This window comes from Danio aesculapii, chromosome 11, assembly GCF_903798145.1.
Source record: "Danio aesculapii chromosome 11, fDanAes4.1, whole genome shotgun sequence".
In the NCBI taxonomy this organism is placed as follows: Eukaryota; Metazoa; Chordata; class Actinopteri; order Cypriniformes; family Danionidae; genus Danio; species Danio aesculapii.
The window spans coordinates 18,151,159-18,172,732 of NC_079445.1; the positions used below are offsets into that span (position 1 = coordinate 18,151,159).

Sequence of the window (21,574 nt, forward strand, 5' to 3'; positions counted from 1 at the left end):
GTACAAAAATCTGAATATTCAGTGAATTCAAGTCATTCGCTTTGAAGTCTTACACACTCACTTTGGCTTAGACCCTGATTTATCAGGGGTTTCCGCAGTGGAATGAATCGCCAGTTATTTGGCATATTAACGAGTTAGTGCTTTCAGCCACAACCCAGCACTTACTCGTGAATTTCAGTTCTGTAAAAATTTACGCATTAAGACATCAAATATTTTTACATCACCGAGAATTTGGGGAATCCATTTTTGTCACTCCACAAATAAAAAAATATTACGAACAAGCATAAAAACAATTTTCGGTACATTTGAACAATTTTGGTCAAATAGAATATATATAATTAAGACAATTTTAGATTAGATTAGATTAGATTCAACTTTATAGTCATTACACATGTACAAGTACAAGGCAACGAAATGCAGTTTCGGTCTAACCAGCAGTGCAATAGCAGCAAGTGCAGGATACAGGTATAAGTTATAAAGTGCAGTTATAGAAAAACTATGGTGATATTTACAGATGGATGTACTATGAACATTATATACAGGTTGTATTAGCTATGAACAGATTCACAATAAATTAATATATGTACAAGATGCTATTAATAATGATTTGCTCACCCAATTATGTATAAACATACTGCTATATAAAAATAGCTGTTTGTAGTGATGTTTTATAAACAAATTTGGGGAGGAGCACGCGCAGAAGTTTCAGTATCAAATACGTCATTGACAATTATTCTATTATCCAATCAGTTCTTGACCAAACCCCTATATATACCAAAGCTGTCTTACCTGCAGCATCTTACGACTTTAGCATCCCTCCACCACCCCGTCACCTCACCTCTTAAGCATTACAATCCCGGGGGGAGCGTTCTGGGGCCGGGCTAGATGCTTCGCTCGAATCCCAATTCCTCTCTGTTTCGTGATGAGAGGAATAACTCGAGTTTGGGTGTCTTCCCCGAGCTCAGAGCCCTCTCCCCGGACAGCATGCCAAATACTCTTTATTCTGAAACTGTTGCAAGTGTGAACTCGTGGAAGACCTGCTGAAGTGGAGATTTATGACTGCCTTTAAAAATATTGTAATTGAAATCTACAAACAAACTGACAAAGTGCAACAAAAGAAACTTGAAAGTTTAATTTGGATGTTTTCTTCACATCACACTTAAGCCCAAAATCTCAAACTTAACAGGTGCATATAAAAACAAGGTGTTTTTGCCTGCAGCGTCTGCCTTAAAGGGTTAGTTCATTAAAAATCAATTTTCCCATGATATTTAATGAACATTATCTCACGATTTGCTCACCCTCATGGTTATTTTAAAAATGATCTTGGTCTTTTAGCTATGCAAGGGTTAGTTGATTTTTATCAGCAGTCCAAAAAGAAATCCAATAATATAATCCAAAAGTGCATCCATCTGTAATTAAAAGTGCCTCAAGCAGCTCCAGAAGAAAAGGTCTCCATTAGTGAATCCATTCATTATTTGAGAAAACATTTAACCATTAAACATTAAACCATTTTATGTAAGCTTCAGTGAGCGCTGTCTGGTTCTCCTATTTTGAGGTGCCTTTTTTGGTACATTAGCACCATCGGCTGGACAGGCGATCTCTCTCATGAGTGTGAAGTGCATATGCAGTCAATGAAAACACAATGGAAAGAGACGAATAAAACAGTCCTGTCCAGCTGATGGCGCTAATGCTTCAACAAAAATGCACAAAAAAGGAGAAGAAGGTGATGTGCTTGTTGGAAGTTACACAAAACGGTCTATTAAGTTTTAAATATGTATATTGTTTAAAATAATTCATGGATTCACTAAAGGAGACTTTTTTTTTACTACTGGAGCTGCGCAAAGCACTTTTTTTTTGATAGATGTGCTTTTTTCCTGATAAATATCTGCTGACTGTTGCTATTGTAGAGCTGGAAAAGCCCAAGATCATTTTTTAAATACCTCAGATTCAATACGACTCAAAGAAGAAAGTGGTATACACCTGATGTGTGCAGCTGTGTAGTTAATGTGAGTGTGTGATGTGCATGTAGGTGGTGATGTTCCTGGAACATGTGGGAGTGTGAGTCCACGCACACACAGGGCCAGCAGGCCTCTCTCAGCTGTGTTTCAGAGCCTGCAGCCGCCCAGCCTGTGGAGGAACAGGAAGAGCAGCTCGCCTCTCACACAGGTAAACACACACACACATTCACACCCCTGCTCGCTTACATTCACATCCGATTAATTTCCTATCTGTCTCGAAAACTTGATTACACACTGTGTTAAAAAGCGTCTGTGTGTGCAGGTGTCTGTGGGTGCAGAGGGGTCCACTATGAGTGGCAGTTTGCAAAGACGCAAAAAAAGCAAAAGGAGGTGGAAGAGGCTGTGGTTCCTGCTCAAAGACAAGGTGCTCTACACCTTTAAAGCACGAGAGGTGAGGGGACCCAGAGTCTCCCACACCAGCACTAACACACACACACTCTATTGGAAACACCAGGTTTTACATCAGCATTTTTAAAATAATTCAGTAACATTTGCAGTAAATAAACCACTTCAGGCGACTGATAAATGTACATGATTTGTATACGTGACAAATAAACATCATTTCCATTACAATCATTTGGGGTCAGTAAAAAAAGACATAAGGAAACTATTAAAAAATGACAATCAAGTTACCAGATATGGTTTCTTTTCTGATAAAAGGTTAAATCAAACAACATACTTATTCTGACCTATAAGTATATAACGAAAAACGTTACATGCTATGTATCTTATTAAATATTTATTCATTCATTTTCCTTCGGCTTAGTCCCTTTATTAATCAGGAGTCGCCACAGCGGAATGAACCGGCAACTTATCCAGCATATGTTTTACACAGTGGATGCGCTTTCACCTGCAAACCCAGTACTGGGAAACATCTATACACACTCATTCACACACCCATACACTACGGCCAATTTAGTTGATTCGATTCACCTATAGCACATGTCCTAGAACTGAAGTTGAAACCGGAGCACCCGGAGGAAACCTACGCCAACACGGGGAGAACATGTAAACTCCACACAGAACCCAGGTGGCGGTCGAACCAGCAACCTTCTTGCTGTGAAGCAACACTGTTAACCACTGAGCCACCGCGCTGCCCTCCATATTAAATATTAATATATTTTAAATTAATAAAAATCTAAAGCTGACAAAGCAGAGATTTAAATGCCAATTGGTGTTTTGGGGCTCTGCCGTTATCTTTCAATAAAGTTTACTACTCTGTCATAAAATTATTCTAGTTGTGAATATGCCAAAAATCTTTGGGAGCATTATGGTAATGCAGTAGATAGCTCAGCAAGAAGGTCGCTGGTTGGAGCATTGGCTGGGTCTGTTGGCATTTCAGTGAGGAGTTTGCATGTTCTCCCCGTGCTGGCGTGGGTTTCCTCTGGGTGCTCCGGTTTCCCCCACAGTTCAGAGACATGTGCCATAGATGAATTGAATAAACTAAATTGGATGTAGTGTATGTGTGTGAATGAGTGTGAATGGATGTTTCCCAGAACTGGGTTGCAGCTGGAAGGGCATTCACTGTGTAAAACGTATGCTGGATAAGTTGATGGTTTGTTCTGCTGTGGCGACCCCTGATGAATAAGGGACTAAGCCGAAAAGAAAATAAATGAATGAATGAAATCTTTGGTATGTAGAAAATGACATTTAAAACAGCATTTACTTCAATATACAGAAAATGTATTGTTTTGATGTTTTTGTTTTCATATTTTGGTTTCAATATATTACTAGTTATTTTTGCATTTATTTATATATATATATATATATATATATATATATATATATATATATATATATATATATATATATATATATATATATATATATATATATATAACCAATATATTTCCCAGTGATGGGTTGCAGCTGAAAGGGCATCCGCTGGGTAAAACGTGCTGGATAAGTTGGCAGTTCATTCTGCTGTGGCGACCCCAGATTAATAAAGGGACTGGTAACAACCAAAGAAATCCATATATGCAAAGAAAACAAATCTAATTAGTTTACAAATTAAGTTATGTGTAATAAAATGAAATAATGCAGGGAAAAAGTATTGAACACATGAAAAAAAGGAGGTGTAGAAAGGCAGGCAAAGCCCAGACAGCAACTGAAATCTCTCAGTAGTTATTCAGCAACCTTCTGCCCTTTGTCATTGTAAATTAATATTAGCTGCTTCAGTCCAACATCTACATTAGCAGGATGATGAAGATGAAACCAGAGTGGACAATTCAGCAAGATAATGATCCAAAACACAGCCAAGGAAACTCTCAAATGCTTTTAGAGAACGAAAATCAAGCTGTGGAATGGCCTACTCAATCACCTGACTTGAATTCAATAGAAAATACAAAATAAAGATCACATTTTATAGACGAGACACACAGAATCAAGATTTTTACGCTCTGCTGAAGTCTGTGAAAATTAAAACATTATGCTTCATATAAGAGACGTCTTTATCACCAAAATAGTCTTTAATATAAAGTATTTAATACATTTAAATACATCCTTGTGTCATTTCGTGTTATTACACATTTTATGTTTGTATTGTTTGTTTGTTTGTTTTTTTTACAAAACTCATTTCCATGTCAACAGCTGCTTTAGAAGATTTTTTCCTGAAAAAAAAAAAGCATGACATGTTGAATACTTATTTCCCCCCACTGTACATGGAAAGTCAGATTTCGCTTTATTACACCACACTGTCTGAACTGTAAACTGTACAGGTCTGGTACTAAAACAGCAAGATTATGATACTTTTAGTACCAGCATAAACATACTGTAGCCCAATCACTACACACAATTGACCTCTGTCTATCTTTCTCTATCTGTTTTGTTCTCTCAAATGTCTGCATCTGCAGGATAAAGTGGCATCTGAAAGTCTTCCACTGCAGGGCTTTACTGTGAAGCTTTCGGATCGATCAGAGGGTGAAGACACAGACAACGTCTTCCAGCTCTACCATAAAAAAACACTGTATTACACCTTCAGAGCGGACGACCAGCACACTGCACGCAGGTATAACACAAATCACTCTGCACTACCAAAAAACATCAAAGCATCATACATTATTTATCAATTCTCCAGAAACATAATAAGGAAATTGGTCATTTTGCAGGTGGGTAAACGCAATGGAAGAGGCAACAGTGTTATAGTATCCAGCGCTCTGTCCAGACGACTACAGAACTCTGGACAGAATCCTTAAACTCATTATGGGCTTAAATAAATGACTTCAGAGTCACCTGTGCCTGAGAAACCAGTGGAATCACACCATAAATACCTTTTATCTTTTTTGGCTGCTGAATTAAAAGACAATTACAAAAAAAAGGCATGTTTGTGCTGATCCAGGACCAGTCCGACTCCTACGCCTCGCCTACTTCACCAACCAATACAAAAAAGTGCCAAATGTAAAAACAGTGCAGTTCGGTGAAGCTCAGGTGTTCCCAAACCACTCATCTGCATCCAATAAAGGAGAATGTTTGTTTTTTGTTCTGTTTTTAGAATCTTTCTATATGCAGATATAATTAAGAGCTGACATTTTATATATTCATGTAAAATTAACAAATAAATTAAGTACAGTTCGGGTGAATAGGCTTGTTATAGACAATATATTGTTCATTTAAATGTTAAGCATGACTTTTTTCGCCATCTCAGATATACAAAGTCCATGTTTTATATACAAATGACATCATGTGATATATATTTACATTTGGATTAGATGCAGAATTGTATAGCCTGACTGAAGTGAGCTGTACATTTTACAATTCAGTGTAATATATTTCATTTGCAGCTAAGAAACGTTAAGATATTGCTGTCATCTGCTGTGGCTCATTTTTGTTTTTAAATCTCTTCACATTTGGAAGTTCTTTTAAATGGTTCCCAAGCTGACTTTATAGAACATAACCAAGCCAAACCAGCTGATTCGAATGTTATCACTCGATTGAATGGGCGTTATCAGTGATAATCAGCGGATAGATATATGCCAGTACTACTGGTAGGCTCAGAAGGCTGTTATCATCCATCCACATGGTTAATCAGCTATAGATAACATATGGCTGCAGCTGGAAGTTGACAAGAATCTTTTGTATTATTATTTTTTTAAATTTCCCGTTAATTGTATTTTATTAACATTTACTTCTACGCCAACCCTAAACCCAACCATCACAGTAATGTAAAAACTGATCTTCTCTATTAGTAGAGCTGATTAACCATGTGGATAGATGATAGCAGCCTTCTGAGCCTAACAGTAGACGCAGAAGGCCCCTACTGGCCCATGATTACGCCAGTTCAATCGAGTGATAACATTCGAAGCGCGTGGCCTAACGTGGTTTTCCAGTAAAGCTGTGCTAACTTTTATCTTAAAATTGGAACATAATGGAACAGATTGGAACATATTTGAATATCATCCTTTATAAATGATATATACAACCTATATACAACATCTAACCATGGAATATGGATGGTTACACTGGTAATTTAATGTAGGCATAGTTATATGTGCCATGGTGTTAAGGAAAACCTTGAGTTCAATGGATTAAAAGTCCTATATACATTTGTGATGACAACATTTAACTATGGTATATTGATGGAAACCATGTTACTGTGGTAATTATACTTAAGGATGGTTGTATGTGCTGCAGTGAAGGCCGTGTTCTGCAAAACCTTCATGTAAATCAGTATGCAAATGTTGTGAACATCTGTGCCAGTTGATCCTTTTATTAAAAAGAACAAAGTGTCATAAGCTTTATGTATATTACCGGTCTCGAAGAGGTAGTTCACACAAAAATTAACATTTACACTATTTACTAAACCTCAAGTGGTTCCAAAAATTACGAGTTCATTTTTTTCTGTAAAAGGAGATATTTTGAAGAATGTTAGAAATTGTTACAGCTTTTTTGGAAATAGCTTCTTTTGTGTTCAACAGGTGAAAGAAACTCCAACATCCTGAATAACGACTGAGTTTAAATCAAGATGTGTTAAATCATGAAGCTCATAAAAGATCTAAACTGCTTATTTGAATGTGCTGAGGTGAATTGTGTTGTTTTGTATATATATTCATCTTACTGGAAGGAACTGTTAAGCCTATGTTTATCTGAGCCTTTTTTTCTGTTTTTGCTTTTTTTTTTAAAGATGAGCTCATCTTTTATTATGATGTCTGTTGTCATTTGTCTTGAAAATGTTGCATTTTTAAAGAGCTGTATTCTGTAACACTGAAAAAAAAGTGCCAGTATTCATTCTCAGTCATTTGTATCTGATATTTCCCAATACAGACCCCTTTGATCATCCCTTTTCTTAATGCATTATAAAAGTTGAATAAAACCACTGCATAAAGATGAATTAAGGGAATGTAAATATGCATTTTAAGATGAGGAATATGCATGCCATCCTTGTTCGCTGATATGTTGTCATCTATTGGTTGCATATAAAAGACTACTAAAAACCTAAAGGAATATCTCCCAAAACACACTGGAAAGCATTAAAATGTGATGCTTTTGGTGGTCAACAGTGTATGGTTTATGGGATTTACTGTGAGGGTTTATATTGGTTTTAGTGAAGCAAAGAACAACCAGTTTTGCAAGGATATGATTAGTTTATTTTTATTTTCAGATTCCGATGCCAGAGTGACACGGTGGCTCAGTGGTTAGCACAGCTGCCTCGCAGCAAGAAGGTCGCCGGTTTGAGTCTCTGCATTTCTGTGTGGAGTTTGTGTGTTTTCCCTGTGTTCGTGTGGGTTTCCTCTGGGTGTTCCAGTTTCCCCCATAGTCCAAAGACAGGCACTTTAGGTTAATTGGGTAAGCTGAATTGGCTGTAGTGTATGTGTGTGAATGCAAGAGTGTATGGATGTTTCCCAGTACTGGGTTGCAGCTGGAAGAGCATCCACTGTGTAAAACATATGCTGGATAAGTTGGTAGTTCATTCCGCTGTGGTGACCCCTGATGAATAAAGGGGCTAAGCCGAAGGAAAATGAAGGAATGAATTCTGATGTCGATAGCTTACTATTGGTTTCGTTAACTGGTATTAAAAAAAACATATTTTATTAAATAATTTGATTTACATCAAAGCTTGAGGAGTGAATTTAACAAACCCTCAAACCTAGCAATAAACATGGACTTATTAGCCTGCAACATGGTTGTTGTAGTTAAATCATGCAACCACATATTTGGAGTAACACTGTGGTTAAACAAATGCCAATCAGTCTGCCAGAAAAACATGGTTACTGCTCTTTTTATTCATTCATTAATTTTCTTTTTGGCTTAGTCCCTTTATTAATCATTGGTCGCCACAGCGGAATGAACCGCCACTGCAACTTTTAATACAACAAAAATGTATATAGATTTTTTATTTTTGCAAGACATTTAAAGTTTTTTCCGACAGTTCATCCTCCAGAGGGCGACACAGCCTACATTAGCCACAACCGGTCTCCCTTTTTTATGTGGTAAGTAAATATTTCTACTCTCTTCATTAACCTAACGTAATTATCTGCTATGATTAATATTAAGACTTATTTGTTTAAAAACGCTAAATTTGATTTCAATATGTCTTACAGTACCAACTCAACAATGAGCTATACACAATTATTGTAACGTACATTGTTTATTCCAGTCAAATGTGTATCCCATTATCTCAGTAATCTAGAATGAGTGTGAGGACTATTATCAAACCGCAGCCTAGTAATGCGATATAACTAGGTTAAGATAATTAGCTTTATCAAAGTGGTCTGTGGCACTTCGGCCATCAGCCAGGAAGAAGTTGATTAAGCAGTAGAATGCTTAAATAATTGATACGATAGGAGAAAAAAAGGAGCAGCACAAAACATTTCAGCCTATTTATTTTCATCCTTTGAATTATTAATGACGCAGAGGTCCGCTGTGCTATTGTGGGCCCCCTTTTTTTAAATCCTGATCAGGGATCAGTTTTCCAAACTCAAATAAGCTTATTCACTGTAGGACAAATGAACAATACTGATGTCAGATCAGCAAACGTCATTAATTTTCTTTAGTCTGCCGTCGAGACTTCATTAGAACAAGCTTTACTGGGTCATTCAGGACAGGACACAAAAGGATAGAAAGCAAAGGACATGAACGTAGACTGAAAATCAGGATCCAGGGAATATGACAATAGTGTACCGTGGTGGCTGGATGTTAAAGGATGTTAAAGAAGGAAAGTGAGATGAAAATGGGACTGCTCTAGTTGTCACACTCCCTTGAGTTCCCTTGACCCACTAAAGAAAGTGTAATTGATAAATTCTAAGCATTTAATTGCTTGGAACGTCATTAGATTGGGGACTGCATTTTTATAGCGTGTCAGTTTTGGTGAAGCATGTGTACAGGTGGAGTGAGAATAGGTTTATAACCAAGTTCTAACAATGAAACCATGAAGAACAAGGTGTGCAGGTCTGTACTTGAACTAAACCAGTGCAGCTTGTTTAACTTTAGCTACTAAACAATTGTGACACTATAAAAAAATAACAGTTAAATCTGTCCATTCAGACTAGCAGGGGTCCCGAAGAGTAGTATGTCTGCATTCATAATTTATAAAACAGTGTGTGAAGAAAGAACCCACAGCATTAAATAGATGTTTTAGTCTGCCATGATGCCACTGGAGAGGATTTGTGAATGGCATGTTGTAAGTCTAGATTCCTGCTATATATATATAAAGCAGAACAGTCTGGTTCCAGCTGTAGAAGGAACCAAAAACATTGTCATATTTAGCTTTTTGGCTCACAAAGGTGTTCTTGGAGTTTGTATGGTTACAGTTGAACCATCAAAGTCACGTGGAATGTTTTGATAATGATTTTGGCTTCTTTTCTGAATCTCTGAATGTTTCAGGACTGTTGCTGACTATATAGAGGATGAGAGATCTCTCAGATTTTGTCTAAAATATCTTATATAATTTGTGTTCTGAAGATAAGTGGAGATTGGAATGACAAAGGTGAGTAATTAATAGCAGATTTTAATTGTTTGGGTGAACGAATCCTTTTATAACTACAATACCCATGATGCACTGCAGAAATCCACCAATCAGAGAGTCACAGAGAGCACCAAAGGAGATATTTATTAAAGTAAAAAATTACTTTTATAAGGGATTTAAACACAGTTGTGTGACAACAGTCTGTAAATATAACCTGCTTCTAATGGTAAACATGTATTTTATTATTTATAATCACACTTGCATATAAATAAATATTTATTATATAAAAACACTTGTCATCAGAGGGAGAAAGCCCTGCCTATTAGTGATGATCTCTCCCTCATTAGCCTAGGACATTTGTTTTGATTTTGAATCTGCCACTATGCTGACACAAAGGCATTTGTAGCTCCGCCCTCTTTTGAAATCACATTTGAATTTAAAGCGACAGTCACCAAAATGGCACATTTAGGATCAAAGCCTAAATGGGCAGTTTTTAAAGAGTTATAAAACATTATTTGTGGGGTATTTTGAACTAATCTTTATACATGTACACACTCTAGGGACATCACAGACTTATTTTACATTCTGTAAAAACAGTTGGCCATTACATTTTAGTCATTACACATCTCATCATGCTCTCATAATACTTATGTATTAATTTGCATACTATATAGAATGGTTTTATGTTTTTTCAGTTGTTTTTAATGTGGTTGTGTCATTCGCATTGTTTAATAGTATTGTAGTTCTTCCCTTATTAAAGTGGTTAAGTTCGCAGTTAATCAAACAATTAAGTTTCACTGCAGTTTCTAGATGAAATAAACACTAGAGGCAGTAAAACCAACATGTTCCTCTTCACACAAAAATGATGATGGGCAGATTATTAATGAATAAACGCTTAATTTTGTGCCGGTCACAAAACACTAACAATGTGCACTATTTGTAAGCATGTGCATTTGCATCAGATACCTGTTTCCATATGGACAACTTTTCAGTCCATTTGCTGAGTATAGATCACATTGTTTTATTTGTGATGAGGTGCGGTTGTGTTTGAGTCCTCCTGTGAAACACCGTTTGAGCTTGAATCCTTGTAAAAACAAGGTGAAAAGGCTTGCCTGCTTCAGCACATGTGTTTGGGGTATAGCATGTGATACATATGATAAACAAAACTGATAACTATGAATATACTTATATAGGCCTATCTATTATCCGTATTATGTTGGCTGCTATTTTTAAGGGATAGTTCACCCAAAAATAAAAACGTCCTCACCATTTACTCACACTCAAGTGATTCTAAACTTTTATGAATTTCCAAATTCTGTTGAAAAAAAGTTATTCTGAGGAATGTTTGAAAAAAGTAGCCATTGACATTCATGGTAGGAACAAAAAATACTATGGAAAATCTTTTTTCGCCCCCAATGTTCTTCATTAAATCTTTCTTTGCATTTAACACGAAGAAAGAAAGGTTTTGAACTACTGGAGGATGAATAACGATGACATTACTTTTGTTTTGAGATGAACTATCTAAAAATCTACCCTCCAATCCTTATTCTGATTAGTTGCCAGTATTTTTGAGCACTGTAGCGTCCTCTTTTGGATGATTGTAGAGAGTCAGTGTACCTGAGCAGTGAGCATCATATGGCAAAAAATTATAAAAATACTAACAATTGCATTAGAATATTAGCACTACCTAGAAAAAAATCCAATTAATACAAAAACAAATACCAGTTTGCAATATTAAAGTCTTAGTTTACCCAAATATGTAAATTATGTCATGGTTTACTCACCCTCAGCTTGTTCCAAACCTGAGTTTCTTGCTTCTACTAAACACAAAAGAAGAATGTCGGAACAAAACAGCCATTGACTTCCATTGTGTTTTTTATTCCTGCTATGGATGTCACTGGCTTCTTTTTCAATCATTCTTCAGAATATCTTCAACAAAAGAACAAAAATCTTTACAATTAATGACCAAAAAATGAGTGCTTTTTCCACTATAAAAACTACAAATATTTTATAAATCAGTTCACAGACTCCAAGACTACAAATGTCAGTGAGCTACTTTACAAAAGTGGTTATTAATCAATCCTAGTCATTTAGAATAGCTCAAACAGAAACAAAGTTTGACCATACGCAGGCATTCTTTCTTTTTTTTTAAAATGAATAACGTCAAAATATACAATGCAAGTCAAGTACAATAATGTAAAGAACATTTCCACGGCTAGGGGGAGATATTCATACAATATCACAGGAATACATGAAATGATATACAGGTTAGTACAATTCACATATTTTTTTTATTTTTGAGGGGAACATGGACTCAATATAATGGTTCACTTCATTTTTAAATGCAATAAAACTTGGATTTTACCTAAAAATGTACATTTATGAATATGAAATTTGGCCATTAAAATAAAGAAATTAATAAAGAATGTATGGGTCTTTTTGTCTCTAGAGTTTTCAAAAATTCCTAAAAGAAAATCTTTTCAATGTAAAGTAATATCTTCATTAATATTGACAACAATAAAGTCAATTATTTCACCAATGAAAAATGACACATAAGAGCAATACCAAAATTAATGAACAGCGCTCTCTGGCCTCTGCCTGCTAAAGCTACATCTCACATCTATTTCTTTTTTAAATTTAGTTTAATAAAGTTTGGCTGGATATATTCTGTGAAGGAGTTTAAATGAAATCTCTTTAACCTTGTTTGTTAAGAGATAGCGATTTGGCAGAAGCCAAACTTTTTTCCAATCAACATCACTCATGAATTGATTGCAATATGCTATCGCATTTGGTTTCGATGTAACATCCTTCTGGAAAAGGGCTTTTATTGATCTGTTATAATTCTTACAACTATAGGAATATTTTAGCTATAGGAGAGTCACTAGGTGAAAATTATGGTACAAGTGTTCCTCTCTTCTTTAAGACCAAACACACAATATGCATAAAAAACACAACAGGATCCATTAGGCTTGGGAAACATGAGCTTGTATAGCCTGCTTTTGTGTTTTCATGAAAGGTCTTCGCTTCCACTACAGATCAAAACTTAGAGAATGTTAGAGTTTTGAGTCCTTCACTCCTTTCTGCATTTGAATGTTCAAAACACATGCATTTGAATGGTAAATCAGCATCTTTTGTTTCCAAACAATCTAAGGTATTCTTCTGTTAGCACTGCTCTCCTCATTCAGCTTAATGTATTCCATTATATTAGCACCTGTGCTCTTTATTTCCAGATCTTCCATCACCAGATGAGTATTTCTCTATTTCTCTCTCTAGTGCGAGGACAGATTTCAGAACTCTATCACTGTATCCATGGGGTCACCACTATTACCAAGCTTTTTTAGGACAGTGCTTGGACATTAACATTCCTGGCTTTTTAAAGCAGAGAATAATTGTATAACAACATACAGCGGGGTACAAAATGGTGGTGTTTAGAATCCCTTATAATTTCTCATCGATTTAAAAGGACATTACTTCTGACACAAGAACCCACAGATAGCCTTATAGTTTCTGTTTTAGTTACATTCATGTTACACAATCAAAATGCTCCGTTCCTTTTTCCTCAATGCCAGATTTATGCATCAGAAACTAAAAGGGCACAAAGTCAGACAAATTGCACTTTTTGGGGGGTTTCCTCTTTCCTCCCTGCTGGGTTCCTGTCATTACTCACTGATTGCTGTTTGCCCGAGCTGCACTATGGTGAAACGGGCACTGACTCCTCCCTCGGTTGGTCATTCTTTTGTCCAATGATCAGCCTCACTGAGAGTGAGAGTCCATCGAGACTAGTAGTTTAAGCAGGACTGTCAGGGAAGTCATTAGAGTCCTTCATGTTTGTGACTTTATGAAGGAGACAGAGCAGTAGTTTTAAATGGTGGCTCATGAGGAGGATCAGGAGGAATGTGAACTGTGATCGACAACATGAGCAGGTTGTGTAAAACCCATGAACATTTGTAATAAATTATGTAAATATAAATATGAATTTGCATCATTTATGAATACATTAAAATATTTCATTTACTTTTGTGCATAATTTTTGCAGTTTTTTGAGGTCGCCACTTTATTTGCTAATTAAAATTTTAATTCAGAGCCACTTTTGAAAGTAGAGCAAGGGTTTACACTTGTAGTTTTGGCTATATTTATTGATTTTATCTGGGGAAAAAATGGAAAATGATAGCTTTAGTCCTGATTTGAGCATTCATATATAGGGAACTTAAAGATGGTGAATCTAAAGGAATAAAGACAAGTTCACAGCCCAATTAGACAGCTTTTATGATGTTTATTGGAGGATTAAACATGCTCATTGCACTTTTGCACTGCAAAAATGCTTTTCTTTAGTCCAAATATCTACTAATTCTTAAATCAAGAAGCATTTTCTAGACAAGTAAAAATAATTGCCTTGTTTTGAAAAAAAATAAAGTGCCCAAATTGAGTGAGTTTTTCCTTAAAACAAGCAAAATAATCTGCCAATGGGGTAAGAAAAAGTATCCTGTTTTCAATTTAAAACAAGATTTTTTTCTTACCCCATTGGCAGATTATTTTGCTCGTTTTAAGAAAAAAGTCTCTCAATTTTGCCATATTATTACTTAAATCAAGACAATAAGTTTTGCTTGTCTAGAAAATGCATATTGATTTAAGAATATTTAGATATTCAGACTAGAAACAAGACAAAAAAATCAAAGTAAGAAAAGCATTTTTTGCTGTGTGTGTTTTCCACCACACTCCGGTTGAACCTAAAGTACTTTCCCTCATCACTCAACAAAATGAACACCTCAGCCATTTTTATTTTCTTGCATATTTAAAATATGCTTGTCAGACCAAATGTTATTGCAGTTTATCTCTTCATTGTTCAAAAGTTTGTCCACGAATTTTGTTTTGGAAAACATTCGATATTTAATGGGCATTTTATGATATAAATGTTGAATGACTAACACTAGTATACTGTCATAAAAACTACTCAACTCTTAAAAAAGCTAATAATAATAATAATAATAATAATAATAATAATAATAATAATAATAATAATAATAATAATAATAAACATTTTAAGGGAAGACCAAAGCATTGAGGTTGAAAAATATTTTAAATTAACTTTTAAATTCAGAGGTTTTGTGTTCATATCGGATCCACATTTTGGATGAAGCAACCAATCATTTATTACAGTGTATAGGATAAATAATAATTCAAATTTGCCTTGTTTTATACATTTAAACGTTTAGAGTACCGTGCTCAGCATATATAAGTACACCCCTCACAAATCCATCATTTAAAGTCATATTTTTAATAGGAAGCATTATAATATTATATTTCTGCATTTAGATTAGTCAGTACTGAAGCCAAATCTAGAGCTTATCTAACAAAATAGCTTACAATAACGGTCCAAAAACGAGTACAGCCAAATTGATATGTTATAGAATAATATTAAATACAAATAAAAAAGAGGAAAAATCAAGAGAAGCAAAAAAAAAGTAAAAATTTAGATGAAATTTTGTATGTTGTAATTTTTTTTTTGCAATATTTTGCTTAAATTTAATTGTATTATCTTTCAATTTCTAAATGTTCGGTGACTAAAATATTATTTGAATAAATGTATCTGTTTATTAAATCTGTTTTGTTTAAATGCACCAAAATACATTGCCTATATTCACTGAGAATTTGATAAAAATATGAATTTTCAAAATGGGCTGTACTCAATTATGCTGAACACTGTATATGCTATACATTTTGATGAAAAACAACACTATTTCTAGCAAGATGGTTTACTATTAAAAGTATTTCTTTAAGCATTATTTAAAACAAACTAGGTTTAAGATAGACGCACTAAAACCAAAGAAAGATAAAGTAAAATATCACAAAGAAGTGAGGCAAGACTGATTAACTAAAAGGGGTGATACTAAAAGGAAGAGAAGAGATAAAATAAGGAGGAAAGGGAAACAGTAAAGGAGAAGAAAAGAAAATACTAGCATGAAGCAGTTCTATGAAACAGAAGAGAAGTGAAACCATTCATCATAAATCCGTACAGTTAGTCTTCAGTGTTTCACAGAACTTTCTATAATGACAGTATCTGTTGGATTACAGTATATGCTCTAAATTTGTTACACATAAACTATTTCGGTAAAGGGACAGTTGTTGAAAATGGTACTAAAAATAGAAACCCTGAAACTCAGAGCTTTATAAACTACTGACAGACCTAGATTGTAGGGGTGGGGCAGTCTGTGAGTCAGCACCATGTGACTGTTGCTTCTTTTGTGTGTGCGTGTGTGCGTGTGTGTGTGTGTGTGTGTGTGTGTGTGTGTGTGTGTGTGTGCGTGTGTGTGTGTGTGTGTGTGTGTGTGTGTGTGTGTGTGTGTGTGTGTGTGTGTGGTATTACCAGTGCTTGTGTAGGTGTATGGGGCGGGCCTGAATGGAGTTCCCAAAGCTAAGGTTTCCGTCAGGAATGTCCTGCCTTCAGGAAACGAAACCACCTGATCATTCACCTAATGGCCACATAAATCAGTCCAAGAGGGTTTAAATGAGAGATTAACAAGTGCAAAACATTTTCCTCCAACATAAAATAATTATAACTGATTATCTGATTAGCTTTTTACTATGATATATTAATGATTATGGAAAGATACCCATAGCCTACCTTTCAATTAGAAAAGACAAAACATATATATATATATATATATATATATATATATATATATATATATATATATATATATATATATATATATATATATATATATATATATATATATATATATATAATATCATAGACCTCATAATACTATACTATTATGTACTGCGTTTACTATGTGTTTTTTATATATATGCATGTTCTTTTTAATATAAAGTTTTTAAATACTTCTGCAATACATTTGTAACGATTGTCATCATATTACACAATATTAAATTGAATAGATAGATAGATAGATAGATAGATAGATAGATAGATAGATAGATAGATAGATAGATAGATAGATAGATAGATAGATAGATAGATAGATAGATAGATAGATAGATAGATAGATAGACTTCTGTTCATTTATAGTGGATTATTGATCAAAGTGTATGGATTATTAGGAACATCAATAGCATTTACACACACACACACACTCTCTCTCTCTCTCTCTCTCTCCCTCTCTCTCTCTCTCTCTCTCTCTCTCTCTACCTGCCCGACGTCACTCCTCCTCCAGTATTGTCACCCCAGACAGGCACTGTGAGCGGGTAAATACTTCCTCAAACACGCTGCTCTGCTCATTCTGCTCTCAACTTAAAACAGCACTGCACTGAGAATAAGAGACGAGCTATTGAAACCTCGCGGACTTTGAAGCTGGTAAGTTTGATGTTTTACAACTTTTCACTTTTAGCGGGTTTTGTAGGTGTTTGTATCAATCCGCCCATCGGTCGCGGACATACAGTACATGTAGACCATGAAGCGTCCACGTTGTCCTCCAGCGACCAATAGATTTAGTCGCATTTTCGATGTTTTGCCTGGGCATCCAGCGACACATTTCCAACAAATCCATTACTGAAACAATTCGAGACACTCGGTAACTAGAGATTAGCGACCCTTTATTTGGACAGGAAGTCCTTTAAATGTTTGATATGTGTGTTCCCAAAACATCCAAGTTCAGGGGAGGAAAAGAAACTGAATACATTGTTTCACTTTATTCGACTAAGTTACGCTTTTCAGATACGCGGAAGCAGCAGCAGCAGCTGTACTTGGCGACATGTTTCATAGAATGCACTGCCATAAACTTATGTAAACACATACAGAAAGACCAGACCGACAACTCCTTCCCGCTCCTGCTCCTCCATACTGTAAAATGTACATGATTTTATTGTCTGTACACATTTATTAACGTCAGAGTAAGTGTTGGCCTTCTGTACCGTCTTGTTTTTCAAGTTCTGAGATTAAGAGATATAAACAAACTAGTCTTGACGTAAATATATTTTTCACATGACACAATATGAAAAGTGGTTGATAAACTGAGTTGGATGTGCGTGGTTTCCATAGTTACTGAGACTAATGGTAGAGTATATTCATTCCCATCTAATACCATACGCATTAATTAGACCTAGTTTAGCTTGAAATAATTTCTAAAACAGCATGATCTGTTTTTCGAAAGCATTATCTGTCATCACAAAAGGAGCAGACTTCACAAGTATCTCTGTGACAATATTAACCAAAGCATCCAGCATACCAACTGTTCCTACACCATCTCTCAATCCACACTTCAAAACAGAGCAGCACATGAGGAATATCTATAGGCTGGATGTGAGATGTGGTGGTTCATTTTCTTGCTGTTTGAGTTAGTTATTTTCACACAACTAAGAACTTGCATATTTGCATGGCTTATACTCGGTATGAAGGGAACATTTGCAAGCTGTTGAGCAATGCACTTATGGTGTGGTTTTAAGCCTACTTAATTATCGCATTCATTATGATAGCATTCATTATTTTATAGTTGTTTCATATTTAAGATTAGACATACACCAAAATTGGACTAGACACTGATAATTAGTGGCCCAGAACTATGATGGCACATATTAAATCCACTACATTAAAGATAATGCAAGCTTATTAGTTTTGATGGTTCGTGCATAATGTTGATAAAGCTGTAGATTTTTTTATGGTTGCCAGGAAATGACATATACAAGGAAGTATGCCAAATTTAGAAACTCTTGTTATTAGCAAAACTGGTGACTGATGGAAGGAATTACATGTTGGAAAAGAATGTTGACATCTGAATTCTGGATGAATATAGCAAAATAAAGGTAAATCTGAAATAAATATGAAAGCTCTCTCATTCTCCATAGACAGGAACGGTCGTGAAACATTCAAACTCCAGAAAAGGAACCAAAAATATTTTCAAAACATTCCATGTGACTGTAATCATGCAACCTGTAATAATACAAAGCACGGCAATGCTTTTGGTTCCTTTTCTGGATTCTGAATGTCTATTGACTATTCCTGTTCATGAAGGATGAGGGAACTCTGGGATTGGACCGACGTGTGAGTGAATAATTAATAACATCATTTTTAGGTGAACTAACACTTTTCGAAAGCATCTGATCATATTGATGTGTATACGTTTGTACAAACTCAGCAATCCACTGGCATCTTATCGACACACAGTATGAGATAATTAATATTACATGGTTATGATAGCTTTATTATATCTGGGGGAGACTGTGGCTCAGTGGTCAGCACTGTTGCCTCACAGTAAGAAGGTCGCTGGTTCAAGTCCCAGCTGGGTCAGTTGACGTTTCTGTGTGGAGTTTGCATGTTTTCCCCGTGTTTGCGTGGGTTTCCTCCGGGTGTCCTGCTTTCCCCCACATTCAATGACATGCAGTATACAATAGGTAAATTTAATAAATTAAATTGGCCGTAGTGTATGAGTATGAATGAGTGTGTATGTATGTTTCCCAGTACTGGGTTGTAGCTAGAAGCACATCCACTGTTTAACACTTATAAGTTGATGGTTCATTTCGCTGTGGCAACCCCTGATGGATAAAGTGACTAAGCTGAAGGAAAATGAATGAATAACTGAACTTTATATCTGCCTCTATGGTTGTACTTTTGAATCAGTCCTCTTTGCACATCATATTTACATTACCGTACTGGAATTATTTTAAATATTGTATAAGCAAGCATCCAATTCACTTGTTCTTGAATGTTAGAGATAATTTTGATTAAATGTTCTGAGTTCTTCATATATAAATATGATAGAGATAATACAAAACTGATTAAAATTACACTGATAATGTCACTGTTGTTCTTTAAAAAAACATTTGTTAAATACCAGTATGGTTACTGCTATATGGTGCATAGTGGAGCTGCACAATATTGGAAAAATCTGACGTTGCAATATTTTGTTTTGCTGCAATATATATTCAATTCACCTTTATTTGTATAGCGCTTTTACAATGTAAATTTTGTCAAAGCAGCTTCACATAAAAGATTATAGTAAATTGGAACAGTGTAGTTCAGTTTTTAGTGTTTAAGTTCAGTTCAGTTTAGCTCAGTTCAGTGTGGTTTAATAATCACTACTGAGAGTCCAAACACTGAAGAGCAAATCCAACGATGCGCAGCTCTGCAGATCCCGATATATTGTGAGATGAAAATAATTTCACCAGATGATTTGAACAGCTCTATTTGGAAAGAGTTTGTTTATTTAGATCAACTGGGATGATCAAGTCTTTTTCTATGCAGTGCATCTGCATAAATTATAATAAATGACAATCAAAAATAAATGAATAAACAGTGCTTTATGGTTTTCTGGGGAGTCTAGCAGCATTCAAGCACAGTACGTACCAGAAATAACATCGTTGTTATTGTATATATAGTTTGAAAATTATCATTTAATAATATCTTCGTCTTTTAATCTTTAATAAAAAATCTAATCCTGTGATGTGACTATTGCAGGTTGTGATCTCGATGATCGAACAATATATTGTTCAGCCATAGTGCATAGCATACTAACATATAATGCATTGAATCTGAGTTCCTTTTTCTTTGCTGCCTACCCTATACATTGCACCATTTTCTTACCAACGGCAGTCTTTGACATTTTTAATATTTCCTTTTTAAACTCTCATGCAAAGGCAACCAAGTTGCACCATCCTGTTTGTTCTTTCCTCTTTCAAAAGTGCTGTCATTAACATTAAGCAAGAGTTCCAGTAGCCTGTCATGTTTATTGTCTTGTAAAATATAATGTATTTACTTCACCAGTATCTACTGTAAGTCTTCAACCTGTGTGATGAATCGAATCAACACATTGGGCTCAGTCTGACAGCACATGTTAGTAAAGGTCTTAATCAACAGCATGCACCTCCAATTAATTATTTATCTCCCAAACTGCGGGAGAGAAGAAAGCAGCGACGATGGCACTGTCACATTGTCAGTCAACATCTGTGTTGTCTCTGCAACACACATGGCTCTTTTACAAACACCATTAGTAGAATTCAAACCCACCATACCCTTTGTCTTGACTTTTTTTTCCAGGCCTATTGCCTTCGGCGAGCACAAAGTGTTTTGTAAAGAGCCTCAGAGCACAACCCCCAACTGTATTGTGTTTTTTTTGTTCCATAGGTCTGTCATTACTCATTTTGCATCGACTTTGAAGACAGATAAACAAAAGGTCTGTTGCGTACTTTTATGGTAGCGAATGCACAGACTGCTCTCTGTTAGTCTTGGATTAATGAAGCTTTTGTGAAGTGTGCGTATAGCAGAAATGGACACCGCAGACAGCTCAGCTTCACCTTTAGGTGAACATGCCAACATACACACACACACACACACACACACACACAAATACTTCTGTGTGCCCAAAATCCATCTTTAAAACACTGCAGCTCAGCGGATTCCAGTTCTAATATCGTACACACATTTGATAGCAACCTGGCAGTCACACAGCGAGCCCTGTTTCAGAGAGGAATTGGCTTTTCCACACTAACCTTGACCAACCATTGTGTGTGTGAGTGTGTTATAGGCCAGAGCGAGAGAAAGACAGAGGCATAGGGTCTCTTGTTTCTTAGCCTAAGGGAAGAGAGGGGTGAGAAATCAATGCTACACTAAAACGAATGTCACATGGCACTCAGCACTCATTTGACCTTGAAGGCACTGATCTCTCGCTCTTCATGTTTCTCTCCCGCACTCTCATGCACACAA

General features: G+C 35.6%; 2 protein-coding genes across 2 annotated transcripts in view; both read left to right on the forward strand.

Moving 5' to 3' along the window:
• The window catches only part of fgd5a (FYVE, RhoGEF and PH domain containing 5a), a 72,206-nt gene extending 66,382 nt beyond the window's left edge, over nt 1-5,824 (forward strand). Inside the window, exons 18-21 of the mRNA XM_056467954.1 lie at nt 2,030-2,166; nt 2,281-2,409; nt 4,871-5,025; nt 5,126-5,824. Coding sequence (XP_056323929.1) covers nt 2,030-2,166; nt 2,281-2,409; nt 4,871-5,025; nt 5,126-5,162 — 458 coding nt within the window. The 3' untranslated portion in view covers nt 5,163-5,824. The remainder of the gene's footprint in view (nt 1-2,029; nt 2,167-2,280; nt 2,410-4,870; nt 5,026-5,125) is intronic.
• Nucleotides 5,825-17,105: 11,281 nt separating this feature from the next.
• Nucleotides 17,106-21,574, forward strand: part of prkcdb (protein kinase C, delta b) — a 38,458-nt gene continuing 33,989 nt past the window's right edge. The window contains exon 1 of the mRNA XM_056467935.1: nt 17,106-17,233. The gene's annotated coding sequence lies outside the window, so the exon portion shown is untranslated. The remainder of the gene's footprint in view (nt 17,234-21,574) is intronic.